The sequence below is a fragment of the Rhinolophus sinicus genome, linkage group LG05, assembly GCF_036562045.2.
Source record: "Rhinolophus sinicus isolate RSC01 linkage group LG05, ASM3656204v1, whole genome shotgun sequence".
Taxonomy (NCBI): domain Eukaryota; kingdom Metazoa; phylum Chordata; class Mammalia; order Chiroptera; family Rhinolophidae; genus Rhinolophus; species Rhinolophus sinicus.
Genome location: NC_133755.1, coordinates 89540501 through 89553954, shown reverse-complemented (window position 1 = coordinate 89553954; position 13454 = coordinate 89540501). Strand labels below are relative to the sequence as shown.

At 50.4% G+C, this 13454-nt stretch overlaps 1 protein-coding gene and 1 non-coding gene across 26 annotated transcripts in view; both read left to right on the top strand.

Annotated features, from left to right (window-relative positions):
- The window catches only part of TRERF1 (transcriptional regulating factor 1), a 196012-nt gene that overhangs the window by 155622 nt on the left and 26936 nt on the right, over positions 1 to 13454 (top strand). For 20 of the 25 annotated variants that reach the window (XM_074332935.1, XM_074332927.1, XM_074332933.1 and 17 more), the window contains 8 exons: positions 1066 to 2748; positions 4249 to 4295; positions 5189 to 5339; positions 6285 to 6584; positions 10146 to 10530; positions 11616 to 11682; positions 12770 to 12909; positions 13037 to 13140. In XM_074332935.1, the coding sequence (XP_074189036.1) occupies positions 1315 to 2748; positions 4249 to 4295; positions 5189 to 5339; positions 6285 to 6584; positions 10146 to 10530; positions 11616 to 11682; positions 12770 to 12909; positions 13037 to 13140 (2628 nt within the window). In that variant the 5' untranslated portion in view covers positions 1066 to 1314. The remainder of the gene's footprint in view (positions 1 to 1065; positions 2749 to 4248; positions 4296 to 5188; positions 5340 to 6284; positions 6585 to 10145; positions 10531 to 11615; positions 11683 to 12769; positions 12910 to 13036; positions 13141 to 13454) is intronic. The other 5 variants (XM_074332938.1, XM_074332939.1, XM_074332942.1 and 2 more) reach the window with 3 other exon arrangements.
- On the top strand, positions 8310 to 8416 carry LOC141572040 (U6 spliceosomal RNA). The gene has a single exon (XR_012497051.1). It is a non-coding gene; the product is annotated as a U6 spliceosomal RNA (small nuclear RNA).

The following is a 13454-nucleotide window of genomic DNA, read 5'->3' as shown; positions in this document are numbered from 1 at the left end:
CTATGGAAGTTGAAGATGTGGAAATTGATTCTCTTGAAACTTTCTCTTAAAACTTTGAATGCATGTATAGTGCTTAGAATGTCTTCGAGTGCTCCCAAGGGTTTGCACACCTCAGTTTGAAGTCCCCGAAAGAACCTGTATGGACTCAAACCAGACTAGCCCAGTGTCTCCAAATTCCTAGTTCATGTTTCTAAGAGACAGAATCAGATTGGCCCCCAGCCTGTTTTTTTGTGCCAGGCCACACATAGGCTTCTGGCCAGGTGGTCAGCTCTGTGCACAGATGTTTCCCTGAGCAGGGGCCAGAAGGAAGCAGGTAACTGTTGACCTAACAGGCAAATTGACAAGTGCGTTACTCCTCCTTGAAACTGTCTCCAGTTCTGTTCTGCCAGTAATATACACTCTCCAGTCTATGAGATTCCATATCTAATTTTTACCTTTTTATCACATGCATCTCTTTCCCTTATGTCATGTGCTTACTCATGTGACCCATCACCTTTTCTTTTCCTGTTTTTCCTTTTTTTTAAAAATGACTTTTTAGTTTTCAGGTGTACAAAACAATCTAATGGTTAGATATTTACACGCCTCACAAAATGATAACCCATCACCTTTTCTTACCATAAGCTTCTCAAGAGCTGGCCCATGTCTCAATCATTTCCTTGCATATGCCTTATATTTTGTAGGCATCTATTAAGTATTTGTTGAGCAGATAAATTGATTAATGAATGTCTTAAACTTCTTCATATGTACAGGTCCTAGAATAATGCTGGGCTTTCGATAGCAGGATCCCAGAAGAATTGATGAATTAACCAGTGAGCAAAACAATTGAATTAACAAATCAATAAACTAAGAAGCCATTGGGCAATGGCTTGAAAGTGAGAGAGTCCCATCCCACATGAGGGTCAAGATGTGTAGAATCAGTATAAAGGGTATGGCGTGTATGAAACTGGCTCTCTCTAATCAAGACTCCTATCTTGTATTTATTTCTGTAACTGATCATGGTAGATAGAATTGCTCATTGCAAAACATCCACGTAAATCCTTCCTGTTCTTTGCATCTGTCTTGCAGGTGTGAGCGGCATCTGTTCACCACGGCGGTGTTTGGTCCATACCTCAGCCCGGGTGAGGATGTAAAGCTCCCCAGTCTGTACATGAGTGGTCCAGGCCACCTGGCTCCAGCCACGTTCACAGACATGTCAGCCGTGGAGTAGTGTGGACAGTTTCTCTCACCTTCTCAGGGTTTCAGTCCTATTGGATTTATTTCATTGACCTTTTTTTATGGTTTTGTGGCTGGACTTTCACAACCAAGGCGGGCACCATGGGAGATCAGCAACTGTACAAGACCAACCACGTGGCCCACGGTGGTGAGAACCTTTTCTACCAACAGCCACCACTTGGCATCCACGGTGGGCTGAACCACAACTATGGGAATACAGTCACAGGGGCTGGCATGGAGGCCCCTCAGGCATCACCCATTTCCCCCCACTTCCCTCAAGATACTCGGGATGGCCTCGGCTTGCCTGTTGGCTCCAAAAACCTTGGCCAAGTGGATACCTCGAGGCAGGGAGGATGGGGAAGCCATGCAGGGCCTGGAAATCATGTCCAGCTACGTGGCAACCTGACCAACTCAAACATGATGTGGGGGGCACCAGCCCAGGCCGAGCCCCCCGATGGCTACCAGTACACCTACTCCCAGGCCAGCGAGATCCGGACCCAGAAGCTCACCAGCGGTGTCCTGCACAAGCTAGACTCTTTCACCCAGGTGTTTGCCAACCAAAACCTGAGGATTCAGGTCAACAATATGGCCCAGGTGCTGCACACCCAGTCAGCAGTGATGGATGGAGCCCCTGACAGTGCCCTCCGCCAGCTGCTGTCCCAGAAGCCCATGGAGACCCCAGCACCAGCTCTCTCTTCTCGCTACCAGCAGGTGCCCCAGCAGCCTCACCCTGGTTTCACGGGTGGACTGTCCAAACCAGCTCTGCAGGTCGGGCAGCACCCTAGCCAAGGGCACCTGTATTATGACTACCAGCAGCCGCTGGCTCAGATGCCAGTGCAGGGGGGACAGCCACTGCAGGCCCCACAGATGCTATCCCAGCACATGCAACAGATGCAGCAGCACCAGTATTACCCGCAACAGCAACAGCAGCAAGCTGGGCAGCAGCGCATGTCCATGCAGGAAATGCAGCAGCAGCAGATTCGCCCACCACAGCCTCAGCAGCAGCAGCAGCAGCAGCCCCAACAGCAGCAGCAGCAGCTGCAGCCGCGGCAGGGTTCGATGCAGATACCTCAGTATTATCAGTCCCCACCCATGATGCAGCACTTGCAAGAGCAACAGCAGCAACAGATGCACCTGCAGCCCCCTTCTTATCACAGGGACCCCCACCAGTACACCCCAGAGCAGGCGCACGCTGTCCAGCTGATTCAGCTGGGCTCCATGCCCCAGTACTACTACCAGGAGCCCCAACAGCCCTACAGCCACCCCCTCTACCAGCAGAGCCACCTGTCCCAGCACCAGCAGCGTGAGGACAGTCAGCCCAAGACGTACCCAAGCGACAGGCAGACCCAGGCCATGCTGAGCTCCCACGGGGACCTGGGGCCTCCTGAGACAGCAATGGGAGACCCAGCAAGCTCGGACCTGAACCGGGTCAGCAGTGCCCTCCCCCATCGGCCACTCCTGTCCCCCAGTGGGATCCACCTCAACAACATGGGGCCTCAGCACCAGCAGCTGTCTCCCAGTGCCATGTGGCCCCAGGTAATCTCACAATGGAAGCTTCTCCTGGTACCTCAGCTACAGGGCCAGCCAGGGCTGAGTCTGTGCAGTGTCCAGTCCTCTCTCCATCCCCTTCAACCCTGTGTTCTTTATTCATTCCATAAATGTTAACGTGCATGTGCCAGACACTTGGCACGTGTGTCTATACCAAGCACTTGGAATACAGAATCAATTTTGACTCAGTCTTTCACCCATAGAGCTTCTAATCTCACTAAGGGCATGGCCAGAGCACCGCATCAGGTCCTAAATGATGCATGTGATGATCAAGGTCTTGAGTCAAGTGTCAGGGACCACACAGTGGCAGTGTCTGGTCCCCCTTGGGTCTGTATCCTCAGGGTATGCCCTGTGAAATTGTTCCCCGTTTGCAAGGGAGAGCCCATTATGACAGCAGTTCCCAAAGTATTACTCAGGAGTTCCATAGAATGTTTAATGTATGTTACCGGGGGGGAGGGGGGGGGCGGTTGGGGAGGTTCTGTGGATAAATTTGGGGTTTCTTAAAATGAAACAGGTCGCAATGCTGCAGGGCTTCTCAGTGCCTTTAACATCCTAATGTGCACTCTGAGTCTCCCAAAGAGGATAACACACGTAGGTGCAGAAATGAAAACCTTAGCTGCCCACAGGATCCAGGCAGGTAAAGTGAATAAGCAAATGGCCTGCTATGGGGCAATAGGAGTGGTGGCAACTGTGGCGGCCTGGAGAGCAGATGCCCCATCTAACGGCATTCTTATTCAGGACTTGTAACAACAGTGTACCCAAACAGAACATGTCTGTAGGCCAGATTCAGCCCGTAGGCCACAGTTATTAAACTTCGATTGTTTCCCAAATGTATCTGACCACAAAATAGCCTACTGTGTGCTGGGTACTGTTCATGCCTTGGCTTGTTCCAAGTGCGACACTCATGTGACAGCGTGGTCAAGGGAGGAGGGGACCTTGAATAGAAGGACCAGGTTAGATGGAGAGAGGGCTCTGATGGAGGTTGAAGGCTAGAGATGAACTCCCTGTAGTTCTGTTTTGTTTGGGCCTCAGGCCCAGTAGTTAACTGAGGGCCTTTGTGATATAAGAATAAGATGACATGGTCAGGCTGGAAAAGAATTCCAGCAGGAGGTCCCCTGGCGTGATGCTATTTTGTTTGCTCTCTATTCTGTGCGTCTTACGGGAATGGAGCCTGTCTGTGCACAGAGTAGGTGGACTGGGAGAACGGAAGGAAAGAGTGGGGGGTTGAGTCCTGCTGGGCTTGTGGCTGGTGGCAGTTCCTGGACTGGGCCATGGTCTCAAGTTAGGGAGCAGTCAAGGGAAAGAAGTGTGAGGTGTGGAAGAGGGAGGGAGGGCACGAGCAGCTGTGAGCATGGTCAGTGTCAGGCGGAGAGCGGGCAGAGTCCTGGAAGTGCAATGCTGGGGTTTCTGCTGCTCAAGGACTCCTCCCATCAGAAACACATTTTTTCTTGCTTCTTTCTTTCGGTGTCCTGCATGGCTCAAAATTAGATGCACCTACCAGATGGCAGAGCCCAGCCAGGTTCCCCTGAGTCAAGGTAGGATGGGTACAGGGAGGCTTGTTGGTATTTTAGGAGACTGGGAGGTATTCCTGGGTTGTCTCTCATGATTCATTTCCAAATTCAAAGTCAATTCCTCCAAGAAGTTTATAGGAATAATAATAGCAGCTGTTGTGTTTGAGTGCTCGCTGTGTGCTAGGCATTCTATATTACCTGTAACGAAGTAACCCAAGGAGGATGGGCATGATTCCCAGGGGCCTAGCACAGAGTGAGCCCTCAACCATTGTCAGCTGTTATTACTATTATTTTGCAAATGAGAAAACTGAAGCTCAGCTTAAAGTTGCACATCAAATAAGTAGTAACGCTGGGATTGACTCCAAAGCCCATGTTCTGTGCACTGTCCATTCATTCGGTCAGTGAGTATTTATTGAGTACCTACTGTGTGCCACGCATAGAGCTCAGCTTTGAGAATGATGCAGTGACTAGTTCAGACTTGTTTCCTCCCCTCATGGGCATGGTAAATAAAGACCTAGTCAGAACTGATAAGAGTGCTATAACGTGTGGTCTGGAGACTGAAACAGAGGACTCAGACACATGTCTCTAAGAGAAGGTTCTGGAAGAGGCACACCTAAGCTGACCCTAGAAGGGTAATAAGCCATAGGTGGGAAGAACCTAGCACCTGAAAGCCTTGAACGAAGGACGTTTTGTTACATGGTTTTGAACAAGCCCTTTCCCACTTTGAGCCTCAGTTTTCCATCTGTAAATTGGGTACAGTACCCTGAAGGGTATTGGGGTGATACAAGTGGGGCCATGGACGTGGGAGAACTGGATGAATAAAATGGGTTTGTTATGGGGTGTGAGGTCTCGCAGTAAATCACTGTTCCCCTTCCTCAACGTGTGTGTCCTCTCCATTTGGCGCTACCCTGGAGCAGTGGCCAAGCAAAAGGAGTGTTTGGGGAGCAGTTTGATGCCAAGAACAAGCTGACATGCTCCATCTGTCTGAAGGAGTTCAAGAGCCTGCCTGCCCTGAATGGCCACATGCGGTCCCACGGGGGAATGAGGGCCTCCCCCAGCCTCAAACAGGTTAGCAGGAGCCAGCCCCTCTCCTTGCCAGGCCATGTGCTGCTTGCTTTGCTTTGCTGCCGTCAAAGAGTGAGGTGAGCCCCGTGAGGGCACCTGGGAGGCACAGTCCTTTCCCAGTGGGAATGCTTAAGCTTTGATGCTGTGGGCCGGTCAGGTCAAACGGTCCCCACTTCCACTGGCCTCGTGAACAAGGATCAAAAACGGGTGCTACAAAATCCTTTTCGGGGATCCCAGCCCCCCACATCCTGGAGAAGACAGCCAAGAAAACATGTAGATGCGATATTATTTTTAACTTGGCTGCTTGAAGCACCCAAGATCAAGGTCACTTGGGCCTTCCAGGTCAATAGTTAATGGCCAGGGAAAGCTAATGTGACCACCAGGCTGTCAACCTGCACATTTATTCCCCAGCGCACTAGTCTGAAGACTAGCATCCAAAGATCTTTAAATACCCTCATGATTATCAAGGTAGGATATCCATTCAGTTTTAGTAGAGTTAGATTAAAATTCAAAGAATTTCCTCAATTCTTTGAATATTATTTCTCTTGATATAAGTCTCTGGGATTAACTCTCTGTTCACCAACCTTGAGATTGCCCAGGTCACGCCATGTCTTGACCATAACCAGATACAAGAGCTTAGGTCTTCTTTTCTGACGATAAGTCCATATCCTTTACTGGAAAAGCCGTGACCACCACCAAAAATATTAAGATTTGTATTAATATACAAAGGATGCACGGTCAGGATGCGTTGAGACAACAGAGTGCGTGGTCCTGTCCACTGCCGACTGGTGTCCCTTAAGCCCAGGAACCCCGAGTTGCAGGAAGGAAACCACCGTGCCGTGGTCTGTCACCCATGCATGATATCCTGGAAGCTCCCAGGAAAAGCCCAGTGCGACCCCCGTGAGAGCTGCTCTCAGCCCAGGATGAAAGCCTTTATTGTCTGCGTAGGAGGAAGGAGAGAAGGCCCCGCCACCTCCACCTCAGCCACTGCCGCCTCTGCCGCCACCACCGCCGCCGCTCCCTCCCGAGGCAGAAAGCCTCACGCCTATGGTCATGCCCGTGTCTGTCCCTGTCAAGCTTCTCGCACCCAAGCCCGGCTCTCAGGGCTTCGCCAACAGCGTCGTTGCTGCCCCCTCCGCCAGAGACAAGCCAGCCAGCTCGATGTCGGACGACGAGATGCCCGTGCTCGTGAGGATGACCCTCTCTCCCCCACACTCACCCCAAGGGGCTGTCCCCTGCACGCCTGCTGTGAGTTGCTGCTCTGTCCCACCTGCCTGGGGTGGGGACATCCCTTTGCTTTCTTGGAGATGGGGACAGATCATCATCCCAGGTTCCCTGGCCTGAGCTCAGAGAGGGGTTGGCCTCTCAGGACTGAGCCCCCAAGGCTGCCTGGGGGGAATCCCATCCCTATCCACACTGCCCGATACCCAGGAAACACCTGGTACTCTACCAGGCGAATGGTCTGGGTTAGATCCTGAGAGACCTGATGCTGTTCCCACACTGAAACGGAGGTGGTCACTCAGCTGGTCATCACAGTTATTGAAATACAGAAGTATTGGCCCAGATAATGAGTAGCTATTGCCCAGGACCCTGGCCCCTCCCACAGGATCTCCAGAGCTCCCCAAATCCAGCAACCAAAGATACAACCCCTTCCGGCAATAAATAGCCTTGACATACATTCTGATGGTCAGTTTTACCAGATGCTTCATATTTTCAGCATCACATCTGTGTAAATACCCTTAGAGGACCTAATTCATTAAGGTCCCCAAAGGAATTCCACTGAGAAACACCCACCCCCAATCTCAGGAAAGCAAAGAGATTTGTGTTTCTTACTCACTGCTCAGTTTTCTTTCTCAAATTCCAAGTACTTCACCCAAGTAGCTCAGCTTGGTTCTGGAACAGAGATCTCTATCTCTTTTGTGTCTCTCTCTCTCTCTCTCTCTCTCTCTCTCTCTCTCTCTCTCTCTCTCTCTCTGTCTCGCTCCCTCCCTCCCTCCCTCCCCCCTCCCCCAGTGAGTCTGTAACCCACATTGTTGACTACATCAGATTTGTCCCCTCCCCACAAGAGGTTGCTGGGTCCTATTTGTCTAAGAATAGGTGGCTGCTGGGGTTCCAGGATGCATGAAGGTGGGGGAGGGACAGATCAGGAGTAGGGAGGTTAATTAAGAGAACTAGAAAAGTCCAGAAAGAGATTTTGTTTAATTCCCTATGTAATATCAAAGCCTCAGAAGAGGAGAGACTGATGGAGGATTCTGGGGGTGAGGATTCTCATTAGTTGGCAGGGTTAAGGCCAGCAACAGTCAGAGAGATGACATGATATAGCCAGACTCCCTCTTTGCCCAGCAAGTTCCTGATTTGGTGGGAGAGACACTGTTTCTGCCCTTGGAGAACTCAGCAGCCTGAAGCTGCGAGAGATGGTTCCGAGTCACACAGGAGGCGGAGCCTCAGGCAGCATCCCCACCCCAATTCAAGACAAAGACCAGGGCAGCCCTGGGTGTAGCTGGAGGGGATACACATGGGTAGCTAGCGTAGGGACTGGGGAGAGGCAAGGGAGTTTGGTATGAGTTTGCTCAGATCATCACAAGGGGAGTGCTGAGCAGGGTTTTGAAGGCAGAGATGACCTTGGCTTTGTGGAAAGGGTGAGACCATCGTAAGTGGGGAGATAAGCTCAAGTGGAAGCATGTAGGTGGGATTGAGTACGTGACACTTGATGGAAAGAAATTAAAATCTTTGAGTTTTTAAAGATATTTTAAATACCTAAAACATTTTTTAAATACTTTAAAAATATTTTTAGAGGAGCCCTGAGTTCTAGTCCCAACACTGCTTGTACCCCGCTAGGACACAGGCAGCTGACACCCTCCTCTTCTCAGAGCCTCAGTTTCTCCCCAGTCCTTCAGGGGTTGGGCTCAATGGGGAGCTTTTACAGCCTCTCAGTGCTTAGCCCTGCCTCCAGAATCGAAGTAGCTTGGTAAGGTGCTCGCGTTGGCAGCACGTATACTAAAATTGGAGCGATACAGACAAGATGAGCATGGTCCCTGCGCAAGGATGACACGCAAATTCATGAAGCGTTCCATATTTAAATAAATAAATAAATTAGAAAACAATAATAGCTTGGTAGGGGTAGAACACTATAAATGCGTCCTGTCAAGTGACATCCAGGTCTGACATTCTGGGTGGCTTCTGTGGCCCAGGGTCTTAGCGCCTCGCCTGGAGGATCCGAAAATCTGGGTTTAGCACTGGAGTAGTAGGACCTCAAGTAAAGGAGCCCAAAAGGTACCTTTGGACCTGTGATCAGAGGTGTGGATTCCGGTGCAGGGTTGAAGTCACCTGTGAGGTCTGCATGTGCTCAGATGACCTCATCAGTCACTCAGGAACAGGGTATAAAGTTTCAGGATTGCTCCCCAGGTTGGGGAGCACGTGCATCCTCTCCCCATTCTCCTCAGTCCCCTCTGTCTTCCTCAGCTTCAGGGGGTAAATAGCCCTCTTGCGGTGAAGGAGGCAGGTTGGGGCCCTCTGGCCTAAGGACACCCCCGAGGGTGAGCTGGGAGCCTAGGAGCCCTCTGCCCCTGGTCCTTGCCCCACCTCCCTACTTTCCTAGACTCCCCTCCTAGGGGCTGGGGCAGCATCCAGAAGACAGTGAAGCTGAGGGAGAAAGAGGAGAGGGCAGCCTGCAGTGCTGAAGGCAGCAGCAGGGGCTCAGAGAGAGAGAGAAAAGGAGCCCAGAACTGAGGGGTACTGGGGCAGGTCACATGACTTAGAGACAGTTGGTCACATGACCATGACCTGCCCTTCCCATCAACCCCTGCTGCCTTCTACTCAGGCGCCACCCTGGGCTCAGGAATTGCCAAGGACTGCAGTTGTGACAGGCACTGTCCTGCACGACCTGGGAAGTCACCACCGACTGCCCAGAACCTTCCTGCAGGTATCCCCACAGCCTCTCCCAACCTCACAGCTGCCTCTGCAGCCACACGTAGCTCTTGTGGGTTTTCTGGGCTGATGCTGGCACACAACCCAAGTCTGTTTGTTTGGCTTTGGCATGCCCTGCTTATCTATTTACGTGCATATGTTTACTTATTACTAGATCTTCTTTCCAGACTATACTTGGTTCTGCTGCCATAAAATGAACTAACCCTCCTGACAGGATGTCAGTGTAGGAAAAGGGCTTGCGACAAGTGTGCCACCATTGCGGGGAGCAGTAGTTGAGGGGTGCTGAGGGGGGAGGTTAACCAGATCCATTATTAGGAGAGCACATGAACTGGCCTTTTAAAGAGGGCTCTCCCTCAGCCCTAAAGTCACCTCAAAGGAAAGCCCAGTGTGGGTCACTGGCCCTGGGAGCCTTGGCTAGGCCTGACCCTCCTCTTCCTGCCCCATAGCCTCTGCCCAGCTTCCCTGATAGATTATTCTGTCCCCTTCTCAGAGCATGTGTTATCTGTCCCTGATATTTGTCCCCGGGGAGCAATGGGGAATTAAAGGGCCCACTCAGCTGGATTCCACACACCAGATGGGAATGCAGTGATAAGCAAGAAAAAATGTGAATTTATTCTGTCTGGCCCACCCACTAGTCCTACCAACCCCATGTCTCTCCAGACATTAGGGATTGCCTCCAAAACCAAAGTTTTCTCTTGGTCAAGCCACCAGAACTTGCGTTGTCTGAAAACGGATGTGGCTGTTCCTTAAGACAGAGGATGCTGGGGTCAGACAAGTGGAAGGGGGTCCCCATGAGAATAAAAGCTCCCCTTCCCTCAACCTGTGGAATCGGTCTGTGGGGAACGCATTAGTATTTGAATCAGATCCTTCTCCCCGTTATAGGAAATTCCCAGGAAGCATCAGCCTGGTGTGGCCAAAGCTGAAGAGCCGCTCAAGATTGTACCTGAGAAGAAAAAGTTCCGGCACCGGCCAGAGCCGCTGTTCATCCCGCCACCGCCCTCTTACAACCCCAACCCTGCCCCCTCCTACTCGGGCGCCACCCTGTACCAGAGCCAGCTGCGCTCCCCGCGCGTGCTGGGGGACCACCTGCTCCTGGACCCCGCCCACGAGCTGCCCCCCTACACGCCCCCGCCCATGCTGAGCCCGGTGCGCCAGGGCTCGGGGCTTTTCAGCAATGTCCTCATCTCGGGGCACGGCCCCGGCGCCCACCCCCAGCTGCCGCTGACGCCCCTGACGCCCACACCGCGAGTGCTGCTGTGTCGTTCCAGTGAGTTGCCCCCTGCTCCTCCTCGGGGATCCCGGGATTTCACCCCTGCCTGTGCTGGGCACTACCCTGGGAGGTCTCACTTTCTTTAGTTGTCTTGTGCCACAAACTTCTGTAGCATTTCTGCTCTATGTACCAGGCACTGTACTAGATATACTAGAAATACTTAGAATTAAATGTGGTGTATTTATCCTCAGGAAATCACAGTCTAGTTGGGGAGACAAACCCATGAAGCGATAATTACAGTCTCTTTGAGATAAGAAAACAGTTGAAGTGTGTGTACACTACATAAGACTGCTGTGGATAATTGTGTAAGACACAAAATAAATGTGCTAAGTAGATGTTCAAAAAGGACTAGGTATGATAAGACCAAGCCTATATAATAATCAAGGATGGCGGGGGGGTGGGGGGGGTGGGGGGGGGGGGCAGCCGGATGGCTCAGTTGGTTAGAGCGGGAGCTCTTCACAACAAGGTTGATGGTTGGATTCCCAGCTGCGGGTGCCCTCCACAACTAAGATTGAAGGCAACACCTTGAGCTTGGAGCTGAGCCACCAGTGGGTGGCTGGTTTGCCCAGTAGTTAGAGCGCGGTGCTTATAACACCAAGGTCGCTGGTTCGGGTCCCACATGGGCCAGTGAGCTGCACCCCCCCACACACAACTAGATTGAAAAATAACTTGACATGGAGCTGATGGGTCCTGGAAAAACACACTGTGCCCCAATATCCCCCCCCCCCCAAAAAAAAAAATAAACGTTTCTGTTTAAAAAAAAAATAAAATAAGTAAATCAAGGCTAGAGAAACCTATAGCCAGGATCTCTTTCTAGAGCAAGAATAGTTTCATAGAAACAATACAGCTTAGCAGACCAGAGTGGGGCAGCTGGTTTCTCCTTACCCGGAGGAGAGAAATGGGTAACCCTAAGCCAGTTGGCACCACACTCCATGCAGCTCCTGGCAGACAGTTGGGAGTAACTCTGGTGTGGACAGAAAGGCGAGAGCCCTACTGTAACTGTGTAGGTAACTGCTCATTTGTTTTAGTTTCTTCAACACCTTTTCCCTGTTGACCAGTGACCTCTGGTTTTTGTGCTTCAGACAGCATCGATGGCAGCAATGTGACAGTCACCCCTGGGCCTGGAGAGCATACCATTGATGTTGAACCGTAAGGAAAAGCCAATTATTCTTGAGAACATAAGCCTCAGCTGAGGAAAGGGATGAGGAGCTTTGAAAAGTGGAGTTATTACTTCTAGGGTCAGAGTGTCCACTGAGGGAGAAGTTGTAGAAATTACAGGATCATAGATCATGATATTTCTCGAGTACCATTGTTTCCAGGTAATTGCCAGTGTTCTGAGGCCTTTGCCAAAGTCTAAATAGTAAAGCATGAAGCCCTGTGTTTAGAGCATCCCCATCTCCGGTTCCATAGGCCAGTTGGGTTGTGGCCACATGTTTTCACATCCCCAGTGACAGTGAGGCATCTCTCTTATGGTGCCCAGCTCTCTATGAGGCTTCTTTCAAATGTCCTTGCTTCCCCCATCCCCTCCCTAAGATTCTTGGCCAGTCCTCCAAATGGGCTTGTTGAGTAGTGGGTGGGTGGGGAGGGGTATAACAGGAGAGGAAAGTGGTTCTTTTCATGGATAAGCACGGAAATGACCCTATGGTGGAGGGATGAGTAGATTGAGTCAGGAATCAGAAAACCTGCGTTCCTGAACCATTTTGTTATTTGATCTTAATCAAATTAACCTTTCTAGGCTTTAGTTAACTCACCTATTAAATGGGAATAATTATCACTGCCTTGGTTACACCACAGGTCTTTGTGAAGTTAAGATGGGATAATTCACGCAAAAGTGATCTGAAACGGATAAAAAAAAATGAAATAAGCACTTTGTATTTGTCCCATTTTTTCCTGATTAAATGGTGTCATCAGTTATGTCCTGGGCAGCTGTTCTCTTGGACTTAGCACCCTCTCTTTCTTAGTTCTAGATCTATGAAGCCCCAGGCTGACTTCTCTCTTGCTCCTTGCAGCATCTCTCCCCAATCTTTTTTTTTTTTCCAAATTTTCTCCCCAATCTTAAAGCTGTTCCTTATCCCAGTGAAAAGGCCATGCCTGGAATCTTAGGCTCACACTGTGAGGAAATGCCCCTACATTCTTCTTGCAGAAGGAACCGGTTTCCTTCTTTGTCAAGTTTCTGACGGTTACCCTTGGCCTCAAATTGAAGACCACACTGTTGTTTTTCTTGTTGTCATTAAAGACGCATCAACATTGGTTTGAGATTCCAAGCAGAGATCCCAGAACTCCAGGATGTCTCTGCCCTGGCCCAGGACACACATAAGGCCACACTGGTTTGGAAGCCGTGGCCAGAGCTGGAAAACCAGGACCTCCAGCAAAGAGGTATTGGCCTGTGGGAAGAAGTGGGAGGGGAAGACTTGATTCTCTCACAGGGATCTTGCTCCAGGATCTGTGTGTTTTTCTGTGATACTGAGCTCTCGCTAATGCAGTGGCCTCTTGTTCCCAACAGTGGAGAATCTCCTGAATTTTTGCTGTTCAAGTGCATTGCCAGGTGGAGGGACCAATTCTGAATTTGCTTTGCACTCTCTCTTTGAGGCCAAAGGTGACGTGATGGTAAGTAAGGAACCATGAAAAGTAGGCTTCACAGTTCATTTTCTTCATATCAGAATTCTGAGAAGTAGTTTCCCAAGTGTCTGTGTTGTCCCGCCTACCATATAACCAATTCATAAGATGATGACCAGTCAACATGCCTCCATGTTCCTTATCTCAGTGAGTAAGTCAGGATTTTAAAAACTGCTGGAAAACCTCCAGCGGAACTTCTCGTAATGCATCTGAGTAATAATTAGGGGCACCCCTGTCTTGGGAAATTAGAATTACTTTGAAGCAATCTTGTATTTTTACATCATAACATGTCTCCAGTAATGGAG